This window comes from Xenopus tropicalis, chromosome 4, assembly GCF_000004195.4.
Source record: "Xenopus tropicalis strain Nigerian chromosome 4, UCB_Xtro_10.0, whole genome shotgun sequence".
NCBI lineage: Eukaryota > Metazoa > Chordata > Amphibia > Anura > Pipidae > Xenopus > Xenopus tropicalis.
The window spans coordinates 98,583,546-98,606,492 of NC_030680.2; the positions used below are offsets into that span (position 1 = coordinate 98,583,546).

Sequence of the window (22,947 nt, forward strand, 5' to 3'; positions counted from 1 at the left end):
CTGGTGCATGCGCAGTAGAGTAAAAAGCCAACTTTTTTGTTAAAGTGGACCTGTCACCCAGACATAAAAAGCTGTATAATAAAAGTCCTTTTCAAATTAAACATGAAACCCAAATTCATTTTTATATTAACACATCCATACCCATTATAAAGGAAATAAAAATACCAGCTGTCAATCATATATTGCTTGCCCCGCCTCTAAGCCTTAGGCATAGAGGCGGGGCAGACAGTAACTTTAGCTTTCCGTTCAGCACTACCTAGATGTCACTGCACATCTCACTTTTCCCCTCCCTCCTCAACATATAATTGTGTAGCCAGTGCATGGGCATGGCCATCTGCCCCCCCATTCTGGCACATAGACAAGATTTTGGCATGATATATAGTTTGCCTTCATAACAGTGTCCACAAAATGGTGCCTGCCTGCTTGCTTTGACTGAGTAATTCTAAGACAAAAGGAAACAAGATTTATATTATTTATATAGTGTAAGTAAAGTTTATTTTGCTCAACTAACAATATAGAAAATAATTTGGAGTTATTTCTTAGGGTGACAGGTCCCCTTTAAAGTTCGGCTTTTCACTCTACTGCGCAAGCGCATGAAGGAAGAGGAGACGCTCGCTGCAGGTACCTCGGGCTGGTGCGGTTTTCTTCTAACAGGGGCACCAGCCCAGGGTAAAAGGTAAGTGATTAAAGTCATTTGGGGTGCCTAACATTTTTGCACCCCCAAGTGACTTAGCCTTTCCTTCTCCTTTGAACTAATTTTTCACCAGATTCTCAAGGGGACACTATTCCCCATCATACCCATCATTTTTTTTCTATTCGATTTCATTGTAATTGACTAGATTAAACTGTGCATTTATAGGATGCAAACAATTGGTGAAACTGGTTTATATTTGTTTATATGATTGTTGCGATGGGGTTAATGTTAATATGATGAATACATGTTTGATTGGGTAAAATGTGTTTATCATGTTGTTGATATTATCTTCATAATCACTTCATAAAGTTTATCAGTTTTGAAGATGCATATCTGGCCATAAATGTATCAGTAAAAATAAAACCAGACATTTTGATAGCATGAATAGTCACAAACTTAAATGCCATAAAAGAAGACTATTTTATAGCAGATATATTTGCAAACTAATTTTGTGGTCAGAAAATTTGCTAAAATTAACGACAACATAAATTGGTATATTTGCGTAGTTAACACAAGTGATTTCCACGCACGTTGCTGTTTAGTAAACTTTGGTGCGACGAATTTTCTGCCGCAAGAAAATTCTCTGTGATAATCTGCGGAAAGTCAGACAATTTTATCGCAGTTTAGTAAGCAGACGCCTTAGTTCTTTAATCTCTGAAGTAGCTAAAGAAACTGAAAACAAGGACACAAAAAGACTAGACTAGAACCTGAAAATCTTTTTTCAAAAAATTTGCATGAATTATAAAGTAATTTAATTTATGCTACACTCACTAAGTGCTGTATTTTGCACATTATGTTCACAACAATTCAGCTATGTTTTCAAACAGTGTAAATGAGTATCACAGAATGTGAAACAGAGGCAAAAAAACACAGATGTTCATAATCCTTATTTTCCTAAGCACTTTTTCCAAAAACATGCCATATTATTATACATGCCATACCCCTTTGTAAGATGTCCTTCCTGCTTAGCATATGCACATTCACCAATCCTCTAGGCCTGCTACAACTGCTAAGGTGAAAATCAACCCAACAACACTGAAAGATTTAACACAATTAGACCAGATATCTTCTTATTCCTTCACCTGTGCCCCTGTTAGGATACCCTGTAAGCATACACTCATGGAATATATTTATCAGATGAACTAATTGCATTTTGAGATTAGCATTCCCCAAACATTATGAATCCTGCTTTGGGAAAGTGGTTTAATTAGGGTTATAAGGCCGTAAAAGCTATGAGTAGGAGCAAGCCACCTCGGGGTAGGAAGCATACTGTAATAATTGTGTTGAGCAGTGTGTCCCCTACAATAATTTTGTAACCTTCTTTCTTGACAGGGTCCAGCCAATAGCTGGAGGTTACAAATGACATTCAGTCTGCTCTGGATAATAAGCTTGACGGAAGAAGTGGGGGAGGTACACATGCATCCTTTTTTTTAATTGTATTGTTAGAAGTGCTTGACGTGGCAGCCAAAAAAATATCAATTAAAAAAAAAACATTCGCTATGAGATGAAAATGTAAATTTAAGTAAAAGGTGGTTTAAAACAGCTACCAATGTAATCAATAGACACAGTTCTGCCAGAGAGATTTTTAATCACAAATTGCAGTAGATGCATCGATCAAGTACTTAGCTCTAATATTTTATTTATACAAAACCACGGCAGCCTACACACTTACGGTATAGGGGTTTAATCTGTTATGAAATGTACATGGGTATATTTTCCTTCAAGGTACATTTAAAGGAGAAGAAAAGTAATTTTCTCATTTTAGCATTTTACTGCCAATAGATTTGCCACATTAGTGCCACCTGGAATACTATATTTATTCTGCAAAAAGTATTACTTTACCTGAGTAAAGAGCCCTAGAAGCTTTCTCTTTTTGCTTAAGATTGCAGCTGCTATTTTAACTTTGTATTCATAGCTTCCTGTTGTATAGCTCTAGCCATTATAGCTTAGATTACACTTTCCTATGGGAGGGGGGTAGGAGAACATGGCATTCTTGTGGGAAGGGGGAGCAGAAGAGGGGAGAGTAGAGATAACTGCACAGACTCTGGCCCCTGGAATGAAGGATTTTTCCAAGAGAGGAGGTCAGATACCAGAACAACATGTTTACAAAAAAGGAGACCAGAAATCCCGTATTTCTTTTGATAGAGGACTCAGCTTTTCTGTGAGTGCTTATGGCTGTGTTTACGTGGCCTTTCTGATAAAGCTTACTTAGTTTTTACCTTTCCTTCTTCTTTAAATGGTTGATGAAATAGCTAAATAAGAGTTCAGTGCTTTATAGCCTTTTAGCATCATAACCTTATGGCACTGGCTGTAAAGAACCATAATGCCAGAGTAACATAGATTATACTGTTGTCTCTGTCATCAGTGCTGTCCTAATATTTATATGGCAGCACATGGCTGCCAGATGTAAGTATTAAATGAGGGATTTAAATTTTACTTTCTACCGCCTGTGTCAACTGGTATTTATATATAGATGTGTTCTACAGCACTGCAACACATGTAGGTGCTATATAAATAAATACAACTAGTTGAACGGCCACTGGGTGTGGGGGCAGATTCCGGTTAAAGTAAAATGGTGCTTTTGGGACCACACACAAATGATAAATGGAAATTTGATCGAAAAAGTTTAAAGGAAAAACTAGAATAGAAATGTAATTTTTAGGTCATTGGTTGGAACTAGCCACTCCAAAATATTTTTCATGCTCTCTAAAAAGACATTTTCTACATGATTTTAAAAACATAGGCAAAGCACAGTAAGAACAGTACACACGGCTACACATCCCTTACACAGCTTAATAAATACAAGGGGATACAATTTTACATGAAAGGGCATGATTCTGAAATGGTGATCTATAATGTACTGTAACTCACATCTTAATAAACAGGCCACATAACATGGGGTTTCACGTAGCCATCGTTTCGTACGATATTCGGTGCGTGTATGGCATGTCGGCGAGTCGACCGATATCGCAGGAAGCTGCTGATATCGGACGACTCACCGATCGGCCAGGTTAGAAAATTTTGATCGGGCGCCATAGAAGGCGCCTGACCAAAATCTGCCGTCAGGGCTGAATCGGCAGAAGGAGGTAGAAATCCTATTGTTTCTACCTCCTTATCTGCTGTTTCAGCCCTGACTGTGTGTGGCGGATCTGACGATGTTCGCACGAAACATCGTTAGATCGCCACGTGTATGGCCACCTTAAAGCTGATACTGTCTGTTGTGTACATAAAAGATGCAGTGCAGGTCAAAACACTTGCCTCATTTGATCATAAAGTTGTAGTAAACCATGCTTTACAATCAGGATATAAAAATTCCCATTGCTTCCTGTCCCGGTTTATTAACTTTTGTAACAGACACAAGACAAGAGTGTGCACCCAAAGAAGAGATTGTGGATCATAACCAATGTGCCCTCCAAGATTAGACTTACAGCAAGATGTAAGAATATTGTAAAATATTCAGTTACCAGCACATATTATCTAAAATATTTACCTGCACAACCGAAGGCTAAATGATAGCGGGAGGAAGGGCTGAATTTAACACAGCATACATTTGCTTTGGCTTCAATACTTGCAACAGAGTTATCCAAGTTTGTGGACCACAGCTTTACTGCAAAAAGAGACACAAAATTGCAATCCTTGGTCAAAATGCATTCTCAAGTAACAAAAAATTACTTCATGTTTGTTCCAAATTTCTGCCAAACCTTTAGTATTCAGCAGTGGCTAGGACCTCTTAATTTATTATGATCTATTTCAGTTGCTGGTTTTCATTTAGTTCCAGTTTAGCAAGAGTATCGTGCAACTATGGAAATGGTTTTAAATGTGTATAGCTATATCACAAGTTCCTTTCTATGAGCAATTACAGATGGCTTTAGGATTATTAAGTAAATCCTCTACTAATAATTTGAACACTGAATATCTTTTAGTGGAATTCTAACCAGCCTGCACTTTTAGCAGTGTAAGTAACAAACATTGAGTTATAAGTTCCACAAGCATCCCTGGATGAAAAATTTCCTTTACAAAACAATTATAATTTTTTTTTTTTTGCAAAAGCAGAAATATTATAATGCCCTAATACTGTACAGTCAGACACCAGTTGTACATTTATTGTTTGGCTAGCACACAGAGAATATGCTGCTAATACGTGAACATTGCATCTGTTAATTCATTAATAAATTATTGCCAGTCGAGCTTCACCAAAGGTTGCCAGAGCTAAATTATCCTGAATTGTTTCACATATTTTTTAATGGCAGCCTGTAAATGTGATTCAGTACACAGCATTAATTTGCTTCTCCCACAAAGAGATCATGTTGTTTCACAAATTTTGTTGTAATACATTTCTGAAAGTCTTCAACAGATCTGCAATGCAGTATTAATTAATCTCGAAGACAAAGAGACAGACACTAAGGCAATTACGATACCAGGCAGATGAAGCAAAAACCTTATAAACTTCCACTAAGGACAACGACAAACAGGGTGATTTAGGGCGTGTTGGGGCGTTTTTTAGTAGTCGACAGACACAGGCCAAATTGCCCAATTTTGTCTTCTATTACAATGCCCTAAAAGCAATTAAGTGCTTATGATTCAGGCCATTCATCCTGATGAGAATGTAGGATGATCTGCTGCGAATATCTTGCATTAACAGCCACCTTCAAAAACAACCTAGAAGTTTAAGGAAGTTACATCTGGGATTATAGATGTCTAATCTTAGAGCAGGAACCTGGCACCAGTTTAGCTTCTTGTGCAGTAAACACAGCAAAAGCCTAAGTGAGGCTCATTGCTTTGATTTTTACTTATATTATACAACTGAAATACTGCTTATAGCGTGTGGCAATATACATACAATATGTATGTATATGTAGACTCAATCTAAAAAATAAGTAGCAACTATGTAAGAAGATGTCTAGTGTTGAACGGAAATGCTAGTCCTAATACTGGAATCAGCATGGCTAAATAGCAGTTGGTTGCTCTTGAGTCTAAATCTGGTACAACTATGTGGCTGATTACAATACCCCAAAGTTTGCATCAAGCACTAGAATGCGAGAGCTACACAATAAGAGAAATCTTTTTAACAAACCCCATATTAGCAGGGTGATAGGTACAATGAACTTAGTCTGGTGCAGAAAATATACCCTCCTGTGCACATACAAACAATGAAGAAAGGACAAAATACTACTGTTTGTTTTCCCGTAGGACAACAAGTGACAAAACTGAATGTATAATGTAAAGCATATGCTCTGGATGTGGTTGCAGAATTTATGTTACTATTAACAGGCAGAAAAAGTGGCAACTAAATAAAATGGACAAAAAAAAATCAAGTTACATCTATAATTTCCTGACTTGATTCCTTCTAGCTCAGAAATAATAATACTAACAACTAGAAAGGGAAGTTTGAGAACAAACTTCATTGTTGGGTTAAAAAATGTGAAGTCACTGAATGAAATCTGATCTGTTGTTGGCTCTGCCCACTTTTTTTTAACCTTGGACCACAGTTATATAATAAAAACCACTGTGCAAAGTTTGGGGACCCTGGTTTCAATAGTGTCTGAATGGCAGCAATTTAAATTTCCTCACTGAAAGTCAACAAGTGACATCTGACAGGCCAAAGTAATTAGAAATGTAGCAAGCATTTACACTATAAGCTGCTACTGACATGTAATTGCAACCAATACAGGTTTGGCTTGCCTTAGGCAGTTTGAATTTGTAAAAGTTGTTACATTACATTTTACTATGCAGATCCATTCAGTAAAACCCTTGACTTTAGCAAACTGCAAAGCCCACAGATAAAACTATCAATATATTCAGCCTTTTCTGGCTATGACCTGGAAGGCCATCTACAAACACTTCTGCTATAAATTAAGTCACAAACCTTTGGCATCATCTGAACCGGAGGCTAGGAGTTTGGGGTCCATAAGATTAAAATCAACACTCCAACACCTTTTCTCATGTTCCTGTTTAGAAATAAAGTAGGATCAGATTTGCTAATAACAACAAAGGGGACACCATACAATGTTTACTAACAAGGTATAACATGTAGCAGCATTGACACTTGAATTTCTAATACTAGGTCTCCGAAATGGATGGGCATAGGATGGTAAACTAGAACACAAAGGCTACGTGGGTGACTTGTGTGTGTCAATAACTACAGAGAAATGAGGGTTGCTGCATATACACCAAGGCAGCATTGTTGTGGTGCAGAGCAGAGTAAGTACTATTTTTGCATGAATATTCTATTGCCCTTAGCATGTTATTGGGAAAGCCTAATTTTCAATTAGGGGTCATTTAGGTTCCAACAATTTCACTGCAGTCATTTGCACATGAAACCCCATTCACTAAAGGTACTAGTCAGAATGCTGCCTAACATTCCAAATTGAGTGCAGATGTGCCTACTGACACAGAGGAACCTTAATGTTCTGCATTACTGGGTGCAGTGCACTAAATAGCAAATGCCACCTGCATGCCAAACACCTGAAATTACATCAGCTGGAGTTTGTCGCAATGTGGTAATTTTGATGCATCTGCCACAATTATGTCTGGCGCAATGATGCTGGAATTCTGGAAAAAAGGCCGCATTATGAGAAAAACACAGCAATTGTGCTCAAAACTGCACATTGCTCACTGCACTTGTGGAAGCAAATGACTACTTTTATCTTTTGCTCTCTCACCCTAAAAATATATTTTAATATGTTATTACAATCTATTGTTAACACTTTATTTCCCTAAAAGGAAAACTGATTTTTGAGGTACCAAACCAATGTCAAGAAGTTCACACAAACAATTGCTAGGAAATCTGTATTCACCCCAAGCCACTATAAAAAGAAGCAAAGTAAAAGTTGCAAAGGTGTGAACACAGCAGTATAATTTACTAACCCAATGAAACTAAATTCATTTTAAATATCAAGTATTTACACAAATAAAAGATATGTTAAGTAAGGGTAATAATGTACATAAGTGTCATATCTACAATTTCTGGTGTTATGTTCCCTTTTAACAGTGCAGATTATTACCTGATACACCTTGGATCTTTGTCCTGTGAACCCATCCCATAAGATAACAGTCCCTTCATAATCACTGCTAGCCAGGACATTCTTGTGGTAGCTACTCCAGCTTATACAGCTGCAAAATAGTAAAAAAGGCACAGTGTATTATTGATTCCTGAAGTATCTAGAATGCCCTTGAAGGAAAAAGAAAATTTTCCAAAAGTAGGTATTTTTCACATGGTAAACAGGGCCTATCCTACGCCAAATGAATGCTCTTCATAAATAATCAAATTAATTAGCACTCAAAATAGTATTACAGTCTTAGATGACACGGAAAGTGTTATTCAAATTGTAGGGGGGGCTGGTTAGTGCATATACAGTGGATATAGAAAGTCTACACACCCCTGGTAAAATGTCAGGTTCCTGTGCTGTACAAAGATGAGACAAAGATAAATCATTTCAGAACATTTTCCACCTTTAATGTGACCTATAAAATGTACCACTCAATTGAAAAACAAACTGAAATCTTTTAGGTGGAGGAGAGAAAACCAAAAAAAAACTAAAATAATGTGGTTGCATAAGTGTACACACCCTTAAACTAATACTTTGTTGAAGCACCTTTTGATTTTATTACAGCACTTAGTCTTTTTGGGTATGAGTCTATCAGCATGGCACATTTTGACTTTGCAAGATTTGCCCACTCTTCTTTGCAGAAACACTCCAAATCTGTCAGATTGCAAGGGCATCTACTGTGCACAGCCCTCTTCAGATCACCCCACAGATTTTCAATCGGATTCAGGTCTGGGCTCTGGCTGGGCCATTCCAAAATTTAATCTTCTTCCAGTAAAGCCATTCCTTTGTTGATTTGGATGTAGACTTTTTATATCCACTGTAAATCACTAACCATAGACAGGTTTGTTTTTCAGTAAAGAGGATCTCCAGTCCAGGGTTCATTTAGGGCAGGGGTCCCCAACCTTTCTTACTCGTGAGCCACAGTCAAATGTAAAAAGACTTGGAGAGCAACAGAAGTACCATAAAAGTTCATGGAGGTTCCAAATAAGGGCTAAGATTGCCTATTAGGTAGCCTCTATGCACACTATCAGCTTACAGGAGGCTTTATTTGGTAGTAAATATTGGTTTTATTCAAGAAAAACTTTCCCCCAAGTCAGGAATTCAAAAATAACTACCTGGTTTGGGGACATTGAGAGCAACATCCAAGGGGTTGGTGAGCAACATGTTGCCCCTGAGCCACTGGTTGGGGATCACTCATTTAGGGCAACCCACATTCCAACTTTCTGCCATTTCCCCCATGTTTCCCTTTGCGGTCCGGCATTAAAGCAAAAGATCCGATTTTATACTATTAAGCATGCACATATTTTCAATATTAGCCTACCATGCACACCATTGGAATAGTATCCTGGGCTAGTGCATTTTTTTTTAGCAAAGAGGAGCAACGGCAAGGGTCTTAAGTTAGTGATGCTTAACTTTAAAGGAAAAAGAAAGGTAAAAACTAAGTAAGCTTTATCAGAAAGGTCTATGTAAATACAGCCATAAGCAATCACAGAAATGCTGCACTGACTTCTCTGAAAAAAGATTTCTTGTGTCTAATTCCTGTGCCACAGACACGCAGCTTTCTGTTCTCTGCTCTTTCGTGCTCCCCCCTCCCTCAAGAATGCTAAGAACACACCCCCCCCTTAGGAGTGGATCTGAGCCAATCAGCAGGAAGCTGACTCATAGTATTACTAACTGAGCATGTTCACTTGGGTCTGCATGTCTGTTTAGGAGTGAGGCATTATGGGAACTTTCTTTACACAGCTCAGCGTTTTTTCTTCCTGTTTGGCTTCTGATCATCTGAACAGGTGAAATATGGAGAGACTTAAGGACACTATTGAGACAACTGGAGGTATGCCTGCAGCTTGAGATTAACTCTTTACTAGCCTTTCCTTTAACAGCTAAAGTTTATTTCACTGGGGGGTACCATAAGTTTAGGTGCCCCTGGTGAAGATAACTTCAGATGTCTTTTAAAATAAATTGCTAAGATTTATCCCCAGCCCCAGTCCTTCTGTTCCTGAGGAAAAAATTGTACCAGCCCATGGAAAAACAAAAAGCTGTGCTTGCATTTGCTAAATCTTTGGGCCATTTGGTTATTGGAGATTGTGAATCGCAGTAAAGTAAAATTTGCCAGGTTTACTCTACAATGCATGCACAACAATTCCATACTGGGATGCCTGGAGAAAGGTAGGTGAAATGTTGGAGGAGCGCTTAAATACAGTTTTTTCCATGGGCCAGCAAAGTTTTCTTCAAAGATGATCACCAGCCCGGGGGAAAAAGACTTTATTTCACCAGGGGTTGCCTAACAATTTGGTACCCAGTGAAATAAGCTGTACATGTCATTTAAACCTTAATATTCCATGCAGAATCTAACATCTAAGAATATGCTTCTGAAACAACTTTACCCCTACTGAACACTGTAAAATGTTTTGCAAAATGCTTTCATCTGTCATTTCAGGGAACATATTTTTGAAGCCTGAAAATGGCTGAAAAGGCTCCATCCCAAATCTCACCATCACACTCAAGAGCCAGGCCAAATTATATGAGCACCCAAGGCTCCGCGCGCTCAATCACCCTCTGCCCCCCTCGGGGTGAGATCACACCTCTTCCCCCTGCTCATCGCATCAGCACATGATTAATATTTAGTTTCCATTAGCCAGCTGCCTATGAATAGATGGGCCACAACAAGGGGTAGGCAGGCAGAAGAGGTATATGCCTGGTGTTCCCAACCATTATGCCCTTGACACGTGCCTTTTTTTGCTTACCCCTAGTTCTGGCCTTGCCAATATTTCCAAATATGGGCCTGCTCCGTGGTAGCAGGTAATATAAGGCAGTGCAGCATTGTTTGTGGCTGTGCTATCTGGCTGGTACCTTCTCTCCCCAGCACTAATGGCAATGGACGGCCATGAACTTATGCAGATTAACCAATCTGGTTCTGACTAACTCTGCATGCCTCTGGTTGGTAGATGCCAGCAGAGACAAAAGGTATTAACAGTAAACATTGATACCAGGATTCATTTGGTTTAGCTGCCAAGATCCTTGACTTGCCAACTACAGACAATTTACATTTCAAACTGAAGAGAGGCAGAAATGAAATTAAATTATTTAACCGTATATAACCCTAAAATGTAAGTTTCCTTTAAGAAAAAGTGCCATGAAATAGTTGTAGATTCATTTATATTCAGTACTTATAAAGCTGCTTTCTTTGGAGTGAACGTATTGATTTTTATTGTTGCTCTCTAATTGCAGACATTTTTGATCGATTGTATACTGTACATAAACAATCATCCTTTCAGTCAGAGAGCCATTGTTTTAGAATGATGTTTAGGTAATACATATTCATGACATAAGTACATCTAAATAAAGATACAGTACCATATTTTCCTGGAATTTTGCACTTTATGCCTAAAGGCATCTGGAGTAATTTTGATGGCTGGTGCTCTAAAGTTGTTGGGGTTGAAGACCATGTTAAATATTTGATCAAACAGTCATATTAACCAATTGACTCTATGAATAAAGGTACTATTGCTCACAAATGCACTTGCACAGAATGGCCAGGGTGATTTGTTTTATGAAAGTTGCCAAAGAGACTTGTTGGTAACTACTTTAATGTGACAAAGCTTTCTCTCACTATAGCCACATTAAAAGATTACTATGCATTATGCATGTTTGGTTCTGAATTGATGTGGAGACAATTGTGGAGCACACAGCCTAAGCAAAGCTGCACAACAAAGTTCTAATAGTGTCTTTAAAACGGTCTTTCAATTTATTCTTTTTCTCGTTCATCATTTTGTAATTACTGTTAACTGCACATGGCCAAAGATTGCAACCTCAAACCATTCTTGACAGACATTTATGATAGATTAAAATAATGAATTTAATAATGCAGTTAGCTTGGCACCTGTTTGGCACCTAAAGCTTCATATTATTCTAGATCCTCAGTTCACACAAGAGTTTCTACAGCAACTGTACAGGCGTGTTTTAAGCATTTGTTGTTGCTAATACTTAACGCCTACAACTGCTAACAATACCCTCGATTTGGAGCTTGTCAGGGTAAGTGGCTGCCAAAAGGGAGAAAAAAAAAAATATAAAATGAAATATTTCCAAAAGGTTCTTACTGTGAATAGAAATTGCAATGGAATGGTAAATGCGTGCGTATAGGAAGCAGGTGAGAAGAATCGGTGATCCAGCTGGCCTAGAGCCATATACAATGTTGCTGCAGAAGTAGTAGTCAGAGCTTGGGGACACAGCTGGCAGACCACAGATTAGCTCTGAGAATGTTTAGTATGGCTGTAGTTGATGGCAGATATGCATCAACACAGATTTAAAAACAAGTCTGAATGACTGCAGAACAGGATATTGGATAGCATAAGAAACTGAAGCTAGACTAAAATGACGAAAAAACAGCAAATTAAAAGGGTTTCTCATTAAGGAAGAAAATAAAATGGATACACTAATTCTTACAAGAATAAAGGGGAACACTGTTATAAATAGTCAAAATATCTTGAATACTGTTTTACCATGTCTATAAGTATGTTATAGTGTGTTTCTCTTGAAGCATATATTCTGCAGTCAAAAGCTGTAGCCACACAGCACTTTATCCAGTTTAAATCTACGAAGGCTAGCACTTCCAAGTATCAACCATCTGAAGCCCAAGCGTACCATGCAGGTCCATGCATTTGCTACTGAGAAGTACAAATGTTGTGATCAAAGGCTTATGCAATTAAACAACTCTTTAAATGCAGAACAGGAATGGCTACCCCAATGAAGCGGTTCTTTAACCTCAACTACTAACATCATGCCACAGCATATTATGAAAGCTGGGGATAAACAACTGCGTGAAGGCCCTGTGCAGACATCCTAGATAAAAATTTGACAAAATATAACTTAAACTGTAACTGGTCTATCACAAAGGTGCAACACTATTCTTACAAAACATGGAACACTGAATTACCTACCTAATTTTAGAATTACATGTCATTTCATTCTCAGGGTAATGTATATCCACAGCATCCTGGATAACAGTGCCATATTCATACACCTTTATCTTCTTTGTCACGCCAGCAATGGCAAAGTAGTCACAGTCTCGGTCAAACTCTATGCTGTGGACACAGAAAGAATGGATTAGAATATTACAAATGTTTAACTGTTCTATTATTTGCTGTTTGCATTAGTAAGCTAACTTAACTAGAATTGCAGCCCCCTCTACAAAAACTAGTATTATGATTTAGCCATCTGCAACTCCCATAATCCTCAGTCTAACAAAGTTGTAGATTAACCAGCCAAGGACTTGACAAGTCTAAAATCATACATGATAAAGCAGATTTTGCACATACTTCATACTTAATATGCATGTCTTTTCTGTACTGTAAAATCATCAGAATAGCACATTTAATTCAAAGCTAGATTTAAGCCAATTCATTAATGTAAAGCAAGTACACTGTTTCAGTACTCAAATCCATGGAAGTCTATCAGAACAAACTGCTTGACGGGACATAACATTACAATAAAAAAACAAGGATATTATTTAGAAATGTATTTTTAGAAGTTCCATTATGCTCTGTGTACGGATATATCTCCACTTCTCGGCACAGCCTTAATGTTTAAACATTTCCTGAAGGCCAGATCTATGGAACCCATGACTGCCTGTTCTCTATCTTGCAATTATTTTAAAATACTTTTCCCATCCCCCAAAACCCTCTCTGCAATGCTCCAATAGGTAACCATTACTTATTATTGCAGCAACACTTTTACTATTGGCTTAGGGTATGAAAAATTACTGTAAAACGGGAACTCAACATAATGAAATGGGAATTTTGCTTAAAACTGTACATTTAAAAGAAAAAAAAAATTTAACACCAACAAAATAAAGCAGTGCAAGCCCACTGTACATCATTTGCTGGTCATTTCTGTGGGAACTTTACTTTCAAGCAGGGTAATGATTGCATAAATACAGCTAATAGGGATCCACCAAGACAAATATCAGGATCAAAGTGTCCAAAGCTGCTGGTATAGATCTAAAGCAGACATTGAGATGGTGCACTGTTCCTTACACAAAGCCCAGTGGGAAAAACACAATATTCACAATTATAAAGTATTTACTCATACTTTATGAACTGTATACATCTAATAAATATGGGTTAAGCAAGCAAATCTATACATGGGCAGAAAACTGTAAAAAGTGTAGAATGCAAAGAATATTTTGCAATAGTGCTAAGGCAGGGATTTTCAAATTAGAGATTATAGAAATACAAATATTACCTTACTATAGTTTTCAAGGACAAGAAAAGGTAGAATAACTGGGGATTGCAAGTTGTTAGGTATCCCTCAATGATTCCAGCTGCTTATTTCAGACTCTAGCACTGCATGTGCATTTGCTTTTCTAGATATTCGTGAAGCTATAAGTGAATGACTGCTACACTGGTATCTTCCGCTAACTGAAATATTACAAACTACTATAGAAAAGGCTCATACAATCACCTTAATGACTTCTTGCCCATGTACCTATTGCAGTCATTATGTCTCTACTTTCTAAACCTGAAAGGATGGGAAACTGTGATTATCCTTGCCTGTGACCCAGAGTCATTACACCTTGCTTCTACAAACCAGACATTTACTTTCAGCATGGGCTATTTAGGCTTTTACACACTTCACTCAAGCAGCTCTCTTAAGTTTTATATCCTCCAAACTAAAAGCCCTTAGATGTATGTTGACACAGCTGTTACGCAGCTCCTATTAAACCAGACCGGTAATCATTGTAGGCAATGTTTTCACCCATAACAATATCCAAGATTTTGGCCCAAAAAAAAAAAAAAAAAAAACTCTAAAAAAGATACAAGTATTGGATCAGTTATTCGGAAACCCATTAAAGGAGATATTAACTCGAATTTTTATTTTAATTGTAATGCATAGGGCACCTTACCCCCACCTGAACCACACTAGATACGCTCCCACAATCTCTGTTCCTTTGCTTTGGATTTCACCCGGCGCCCATTTTGCCGAGGTGACATCATCAAGCGCCTGTATCTCTTTCAAATGCGCATGCCCCTCCTGCCTGATCTATTGAAGAGTTTTTGTTTTTTAAAGAAACTTTATTAAAACATGCCAAATAGACAGATATTGGCTGATATGCGCATGCTCAATAAAAACGGAGTAGTACTGCGCATGTGCACCACGCCAGGCAGACAAGCAGAATTCTGAAGGGAGGGGGGAGAGGGACTTACAGAGCCATGCAGAGGAGACACATCTAGGGATCGCTGCAGCTTCTCTGATTGGTTTTAAGATCGGAGTGGCAGGTATTTAAAGAATGCTGTAAGACTTTTCACTGATAAAATTTATGGTTGGGGGGTTTGACATGTCCTTTAAGCAGAAAGCTTAGAATTATGGGAAAGTTGTCTCCCATAGACGGAATTTTAACTAAACAATTTAGATTTTTAAATATTTCCTTTTTCTCAGTAATAATAAAACAGTAGCTTGTATTTGATCCCAACTAAATTATTAATCCTTATGGGAGGCAATACAATCCTATTGGGTTTATTTCACATTAAATCATTTTTAATAGACTAAAGGTATGGAGATCCAAATTTCGGATAGGTCCCTTATCTGGAAAACCCCAGGTCCTGAGCATTCTGGATAACGGGCCCTATACTTGTAATTCTCGATTTAACTGCCAAAGTAAAAATTCTAATTCCGATACTTCCCCAAAAATGTCCTCCAAATGATATCTCAAGCAGACAGAGCCTCAAAGGCATGCAAAGCCTAAGCACCTTAAAAAAAGCCTATGCCTTCTGATGTGACCCATTCCATATGTGATTAATACATTTAAGTTGCCCAAGGCACCAGCCTCAATTAAGTGAGTCACAGGCCCTTGTGTCCTGCAGTGACACACTGTCTATGACCTTGCAAGCGAGTACGCAAAAGGTTTGGTGGGGCATGAAATGCTAGAAATTAGGCTATGCATTTTTATTTAATGTATCTGTAATAGGTCATTACAGCTGTCTTTTTTCTAAAACCATAGACAATTTTAAGATATTAACAAAGCTTGCAACTGGCTGGTATGAATACCCAGCAAAATTACTAAAATGCATTATCGAAGGGTACAGTATTTAGTAGAATTAAGTCTAAAACAACTGGACTTTTCTGAGTTTTTCTTGAAAACGTTTCACCACTCATCTGAGTGTCTTCTTCAGTTCAAATGACTGGTAGGGAATTCCCCGGCATTTAAACTCTTGATGGTAGTACAGTCACAGACATCCAATCACAATGGTTACATTGAACTTGTTCAGTTAGGTGTTAGCTCAAACTGACAGGTGTAAGAATGTATGATCCAATCACAATGGTACCATGATTCTCATTGATGAAGGTGTTAATCCTTCAAAGTACATGACTGGAAGTGTGAACTGTTGTGAAACCGCCAGGGTAAGGATGTCAAAGCGGCATTGTATGTTGATGACAAGAGGTGTCGCAGGCCCGCTCCTCTGTTCAGGGATGGTTTTTCCAGGTTGGCATAAATGGCCTCTTTCACACCCCTTTCAAACCATCTGTCCTCTCGGTCCAAAATATGCACGTTACTGTCCTCAAAAGAGTGACCTTTTTCCTTGAGGTGTAGATAGACTGCTGAGTCTTGTCCTGAGGAGTTTGCCCGCCTATGTTGGGCCATTCTCTTACAGAGAGGTTGTTTTGTCTCCCCAATGTATAAGTCAGAGCACTCTTCACTACACTGGACAGCATAGACCACATTACTTTTCATGTGCTTGGGCGTAGGGTCTTTAGGGTGCACCAGCTTTTGTCTCAGTGTTACTGGGTTTGAAAAACACAGGAATGCAATGTTTGTTGAAAATTCTCTTAAGTTTTTCTGATGTTCCAGCAACATATGTTGCTTTGCCTGCTGTGTTCCTCCCTTCTGTTTGTTGGTCTGGTCTTTCTGCTGGTCTTTGATTCGGTTTTGATAAAGGCCCAGTCTGGGTACCCACAAGTTTTCAGAGCTCCTTTTAGATGTTTATATTCCTTCTCCTTAGCCTCTGCATTAGATGCCACAGTTTCAGCCCAATGATGTAGAGTCCTAATGACACCCAGGCCATTGCAGGCCAATCCACACAATTACTGGCTCTGATGTTTTAAACAGTACAAACGTCAACATTCCAGCTCATTTTATAAAGGAGAAAGTGCAGACTGGGCTCATATTGGATTCCTAAGCAGGCCTTCAGCATGGTCCTATACAGTGTCCAATCATTAGGGTCCAAATAAGACGGTTCACAGACATTACAAAAGCAAGTTATGTAAGGATCGTGATTTAATGCTATCAATCTGTCCCAGACAGACAGACCCAATACTACTTAGTTTTTATAAAGGAAATTAAATTCTAAGCAAAGTTTCAGTACACATTAATTTAAAAAATATAACTGGTTTTAGTTATTTACAAATGTTACTATTTACTATACTATTTTCTAGTTCCTTTCTATTCTCTTGAATGCTGGTTACAACAATATAGCAGGAGTAAAGGTGGCAGATTTCGGCTGCTGATTCGGGTCCTTCAGACCAATTCGGCAGCTTATCTGCTCATGTATGGATACTCCCTAAAATTGGCCAGCTCTTGATCCTTTGATTTTGCCATTGCCTGATACTTTACTTCAATCATTTGGCCTAGTTGGGCATATTGAGAGAAGATCGCAACATGTATGGCCACCGTAAGCTGATTAACTGACCAACAAAGAGGCACACAAGGTACTGCTGAAGACAAGAGTCTTGGCTGAAGGAGAGCTAGGTTCTGCTACATTGTTTCCAGATTTGAAATCAGCAGTACAGACAATAGAGAAAAGACAAAACTTTTTTTAGTTGCAATAAAAAGAACCTAAAACCAGTGAGAATTTCTAATAAATCATTACTGGAAGGGTCCTTAAAATTACATTTTCTGTCATTTTGCAAAAAAATAATGGTGAGTTCCCCTGTTAGTGGACAAAAGTGGAAAATGTATTTGCTGTTTTAAATTTATCTTAACCTGTGATTTTTTTTTTACGATCTTGGCACAAAATGAGTCTCTGCCATCTGTACTTCTGTAGCTGCAGAATAATTTCGAATTTGGATACTGCAAATGTGGCAATGGCTTGTAAAAATCTTGACAAGCTAGTAAAACAAATTAACCAATGCAGCGTTTGGTTTTAAACTATATTTCTGATTTATGTTAACACTATATAAACAGGTGATGAATAGAAATAAAAAAAAAAAAAAAAAAAAAAAAAGGGACAGTGACGGGAAATCCTTGAAAACACTAGTAAAGATGCCCCTGTAGTTTAGAGAACTACAATGCTGTCTAGTGATTAAAATCAACTTGTGGTTTATTTATATGTAGGGCTTATAACTGGAGTGTGAGCTGCTGTGAGAACATCAGTGTTCTTGGATGCAGTGCCAGTTGCCTAGCAACATGAGTACCCTCACACACCTGTGCACCCTGGGGACCTATTGTTTGCATCAGGAGAATGAGTGGAGGGCCATTTATATTGCAAGAGCTTACACTTTATCTGTACCCATCAATAATCCCTAGGGCAGTGAGGAACAAATCAGATATTTACTCTACATCATTCTGTGCATATTTGCATTGATGTTAAAGAGGGACCTAACAAACTCCTTGCATCTGTTAAAGGTATGCTTGAAAATGGTCCATGAGCACAAAAGAACACCTCCAAGGGAAATAAAATTGGAAGTATTCAGTGGAATATTATTTGCATAAACAAATTACACAATGCAGGCAAAGATAGTAGTTTTGGGTCACAGAGCACCATCAGTTGAGAAACAAACGTGACCATATACTGGCCAACTAGGTATGTTTTCCACTTCTTGTTTACAAGATAAATTTATACTGTGATAAAAAAAAATTAATGTCTTGGGTTGTTAAAAAATGCTAAATAACTAGCATGGTATGGTCAATTATGTTTTTTTTTTTTTTCTTTGTTGTTGTAGCTTAAATGATTTAAAGTAAAGTAAAAGCCAATCAAAAGTATTCACACCCATGGCAATTCTTTAATTTTTCTGAACAAATACTGCACTGATATTTTCAAATTACAAACTCAAAATTAGGAAATAATTTATCAAATATATAAATGGGGAATAAGGATTCCCAGCACAGCAATACTTCCCCCATTTATCAGAATTGTCTTGACAACCAAGAAACTTTTAACAAATTGCCATTATTCATCAAACCCGAAACCTGTGTCAATTTATCAGAATGGGGTTGACTGCTCTGAACAGCTGAATGCCATTCTGATCTATGAAGTAATAGTGCTCCTCCAATGTGTATCACACACAGGGCGAAAGAAGATTTTTTATTTGTTTCAGAGCAGAAAATTAATGTTTAGGGAGGATCTACAGTAGAATAAACCCCCAACTACTTTAGTTTTAGGTGCCCAGTTGTCCTTCATATTTACAACCTAAACTTTATGGAGCTTTTATTAAGAAACATGGGAGTTATATTCCTTGTGGACAGCAAATACAAGGCACCTTATATGTAAAGACCTAAGACTTAATTCAGTTTTAAATACGAATATCAAAAAGAGATACATTTCAGTGTAGGATTTGTTATCCTGTAACATCAGATAATTGTTTTAAAATGTGATAGTATCTACATGCTTTTTGCAGGTTACTGTAATGGGACAAAACAAATAAATACCTGATTCATGTACAAAGATCCTCCAGTTGAAATCATAATTTAATCATAATAAAAAAAAAATAATGGAGGCAAAGGCAGCAGGGTTGATGTGGCTGGGGCGGGGGGGGGCGAACATGTAAACTATGGGGGTTTTGTTCCCCTTTAACAGTGGAAAAACATAGTGAACAAATGCAATTAATTAGGATTTGGGAACAAAATGAAAGATGCGAAAGTTAAGAAAAGAACCCTGTAGGTTTACACATCTACAATTATTCTACAGTTAATACACTTGTGCTGCAAAATTGATTTTTTTTTTTTAAACACTAACCTATCTGTGAGCGAGGGAGAAGTGGGTGGAAAACTAATTGCTACCTTGGTGGTATATCGTTAATGGATTCAGTTTTCAGAAAAGACAGGCTGCAGAGTTAAGACATGGGAGAGATTGAGTAAAGGGTGCCACCTTGTGTTTATTTAAAGGAGAACAACACCTTGGAAGACTTTAAATCAGGGGAAAAAAACCTGACAGTAAAATTTGCAAATATACCCAGTGGTAAAGAGTAATAAATCTACCTTTTTGCATTAATGCTTAACAAACACTTTAACACTGTGTATGGGCCCACTATGAGGCACCAGATGGGCTGGAAAGTAATGTTCTTGCTTGTTTCCTTTAATGTGGGCTTAGAGAGACATGAAACCTTAGCTTTTCTGATGATTACAGCACAATGTTTGCAACCTTTGAACTGTTTTTCCCCTCCAGAGACAAATAAGACAAATAATATGTTTTAATTATGATTTACCTGGACACAATGCTAGAGCCATTGTAGAGATCACTGGCATAAGAGAGGGTTGCTAAAGGGCGCACGGAATTATATCTGGTGAATTTAGAAAGGCATTCTTGAAATTCATCTAACTGACTCGCTGTTCGACTGTCATCTATAAATAACAGAGAAGGTATACGAAATACAAAAAAAAAACACAAGTCAGCAACAATAAAAAAATCTTAAATGGTTTTACATTATATATATTTATATTGCTCATTTTTAAATGGCTTTTAAAGCCTAACTAAGAAATGTAATATATGTATTGGGCTTCTGTACCAGACCAAGGCAACCACAGCCCTTTAGCAGGGAAGATCTGTGTCAGTAAAGATGCCCCAGTATGGCAGCTCTGAAACCAGTGCAATTTGTATCAGAATTTAATAATCATCCCTGTAGCATCAGCTTATATGACAGACAGACCTCATTTCCTGCTTGATAATTTGCAACGAGCCTTAAGTTTAGTTTCTCAACAGCTTTTCAGAGCACACTGAGCATGTGAGTGTTGCCGACACTTTCCAAGATGGGGAGCTGTGGCAAGTTTGAAGGCCTGGATCACTGTGGTTATTGAAATGCTAATACTTTAGGCTGGTGCAGTATATAAAATATGATATACTTAGCCATATTCATTTTCAGGGTTAATTCCTCCTTTAAAGCTATGGATACATTGATTTAGTAGTCAGAAGCAGAGGTGTCAAGAATATGAAGCACTCGACTAACTGTTTTCAGTAAAGGTGACCATACAGCATGAGATATACACAAATAAATTGACAAACTGTTCTGAAGGACCCGAACCAGCAGCTTTAATCTGCCTGTGTATGGCCACATTTAAAATTTGCAAATAACTAAAACCATTATAAATGTAGAATTCATGTTTAGTGTAATGGAAAGATGCTTAGATTCACAGTTTCTTTCAACATGCAAAAACTTGTTTCCAGATTGAAATCTGCTTTATGTCAGCAAACCATTTACCTCTTTCTGGAATATGTAAAAAAAACTAATTTCAAACAAAGAAAATACATAGGAACGTGTCAGTATTAGTAATGAGTTGTGACATGCAAAATGTTTGGGGCCAAAAAAAATCCCAAAACTGCCCCAAGTCCAGGGATAATTCCCAGCACGACACTCTGACATGGCTAAAGAATCTTCCGTAGTTGTTTCAGTCATGCTGGGCTGGGGGCTGAAAGATCCTTCCATAGGCAGGAGTACTAATAAGGGGCAGCTTTGGAGGACTTTTGGCCCCAAACATGTGTATGCAATTCACTATTAATACTAACATGTTCCAATGGATTTTCATAGGAACATTTCAGTATTGCTTTAAAAGTAAACATCATATTGGTTGCTATGGCTTACTGCATCATGGCAAAGTTTGTAAGTTTGTACTGTAAATATTCAACCTAAGGTTTTTTTTGTGTTATTAGTCTATTACACGTATTAATCATGGATTTAACAAAAAGTAAACCTGCTCACTTGATGCAAAAATTTAAGTGGATTAGATTTTTCTTTGTACATACTGACGCTGAGGTTTTACATGAAAGTTAGTTCAACAATGTCAGTCACACAGTCATGTACAAATAAACACCAACTTTATTCTTTTTGGCCTATCATTCTGATTTGGCTCTGAATAAGAAAAACTCTTATTGTTTATAAGATCACATACGCAAATCACAAATACTTTAAATAGTTAGTTCAAAGCCATCAGTTTAACAAGTTACAAAAGCACAGCTGTAAGTTCAGCGAACGCCTTATAACAAGTTTTTGCCCAGTGAAGCGATTATAAGTAATTAACACCAGAAAGGCGGCTAGAAAGAAAACAGAAAGCAGACAAGAATTAAAGGAAAAAGGTCAAAGCAGTTTTCTTGGAAGACTGCATTGTAAATTTCCAAGCAAAAAGGTACAACAAACAGTGCTGGTACTACAACCAAGCTTTCCGCATTCTGATTAGAAAATTAGTATTTAAAAGTATTAAAAAAAGGGTGTTGTTAAACAAATATAACTGAATGCAGATTTTGGCCTTTAAACTGGTAGAAGTAAAAAAAAAGCAAGCTTTGTACAGGTATGTGATAATTTACCCCATGTCAGGGCCAGAACTAGGGGTAGGCAAAGAAACACCTGCCTAGGACACAACGGTGGGGGCACCAGGCAGGTACCTTTTCTTTCACCTACCACTAGTTCCAGGCCCATTACATCCCCCCACTACAGTACCTCCCACCAGCGGCCCCGGCAACTGTGCTGCCTTGTGTGCACACATCTTGCGCACGCACATGGAGGGGGACGGACACATGTATTTTTCCAAGGCATCAGTTAATAGAGCTTCTCCAGCAGAATCCTGCATTGAAATCTGTTTCTCAAAAGCGCAAACTGATTTTTTTTAGATTTCATTTTGAAATTTCATATGGGGCTAGCCATATTCTTTATTTCACAGGGTGCCACAGTCATGTGACTTGTGCTCTGATAAACTTCAGTCACGCTTTACTGCTGTGCTGCAAGTTGGAGTGATATCACCCCCCTCACAGCAGAACAATGGGAAGGGAGCAAGATAGCAGCTCCCAGTAGATATCAGAATGGCACTCAATAGTAAGAAATCCAAGTTTGGCTTAGGACTCCTCCAATTACACTGAGTAGGAGAAACAATAGGTTAGCAGTTCTAATGTGTAGCGCTGGCTCCTTCTGACAGCTCAGAATCAGGCTCAATGCACTAGAAATGGCTGCTTACACACCAATATTACAGCTAAAATCTGGTGTCCTCTGCAGAAGCGTTGTCTAAAT

At 37.9% G+C, this 22,947-nt stretch overlaps 1 protein-coding gene across 2 annotated transcripts in view; it reads right to left on the reverse strand.

Moving 5' to 3' along the window:
- cop1 (COP1, E3 ubiquitin ligase) overlaps nt 1-22,947 on the reverse strand; it is a 91,303-nt gene that overhangs the window by 25,361 nt on the left and 42,995 nt on the right. For both annotated transcript variants that reach the window (XM_012961071.3, NM_001016199.2), the window contains 5 exon segments: nt 20,161-20,296; nt 12,681-12,824; nt 7,699-7,807; nt 6,561-6,642; nt 4,185-4,301 (listed from right to left, as the gene is read on the reverse strand). In XM_012961071.3, the coding sequence (XP_012816525.1) occupies nt 4,185-4,301; nt 6,561-6,642; nt 7,699-7,807; nt 12,681-12,824; nt 20,161-20,296 (588 nt within the window).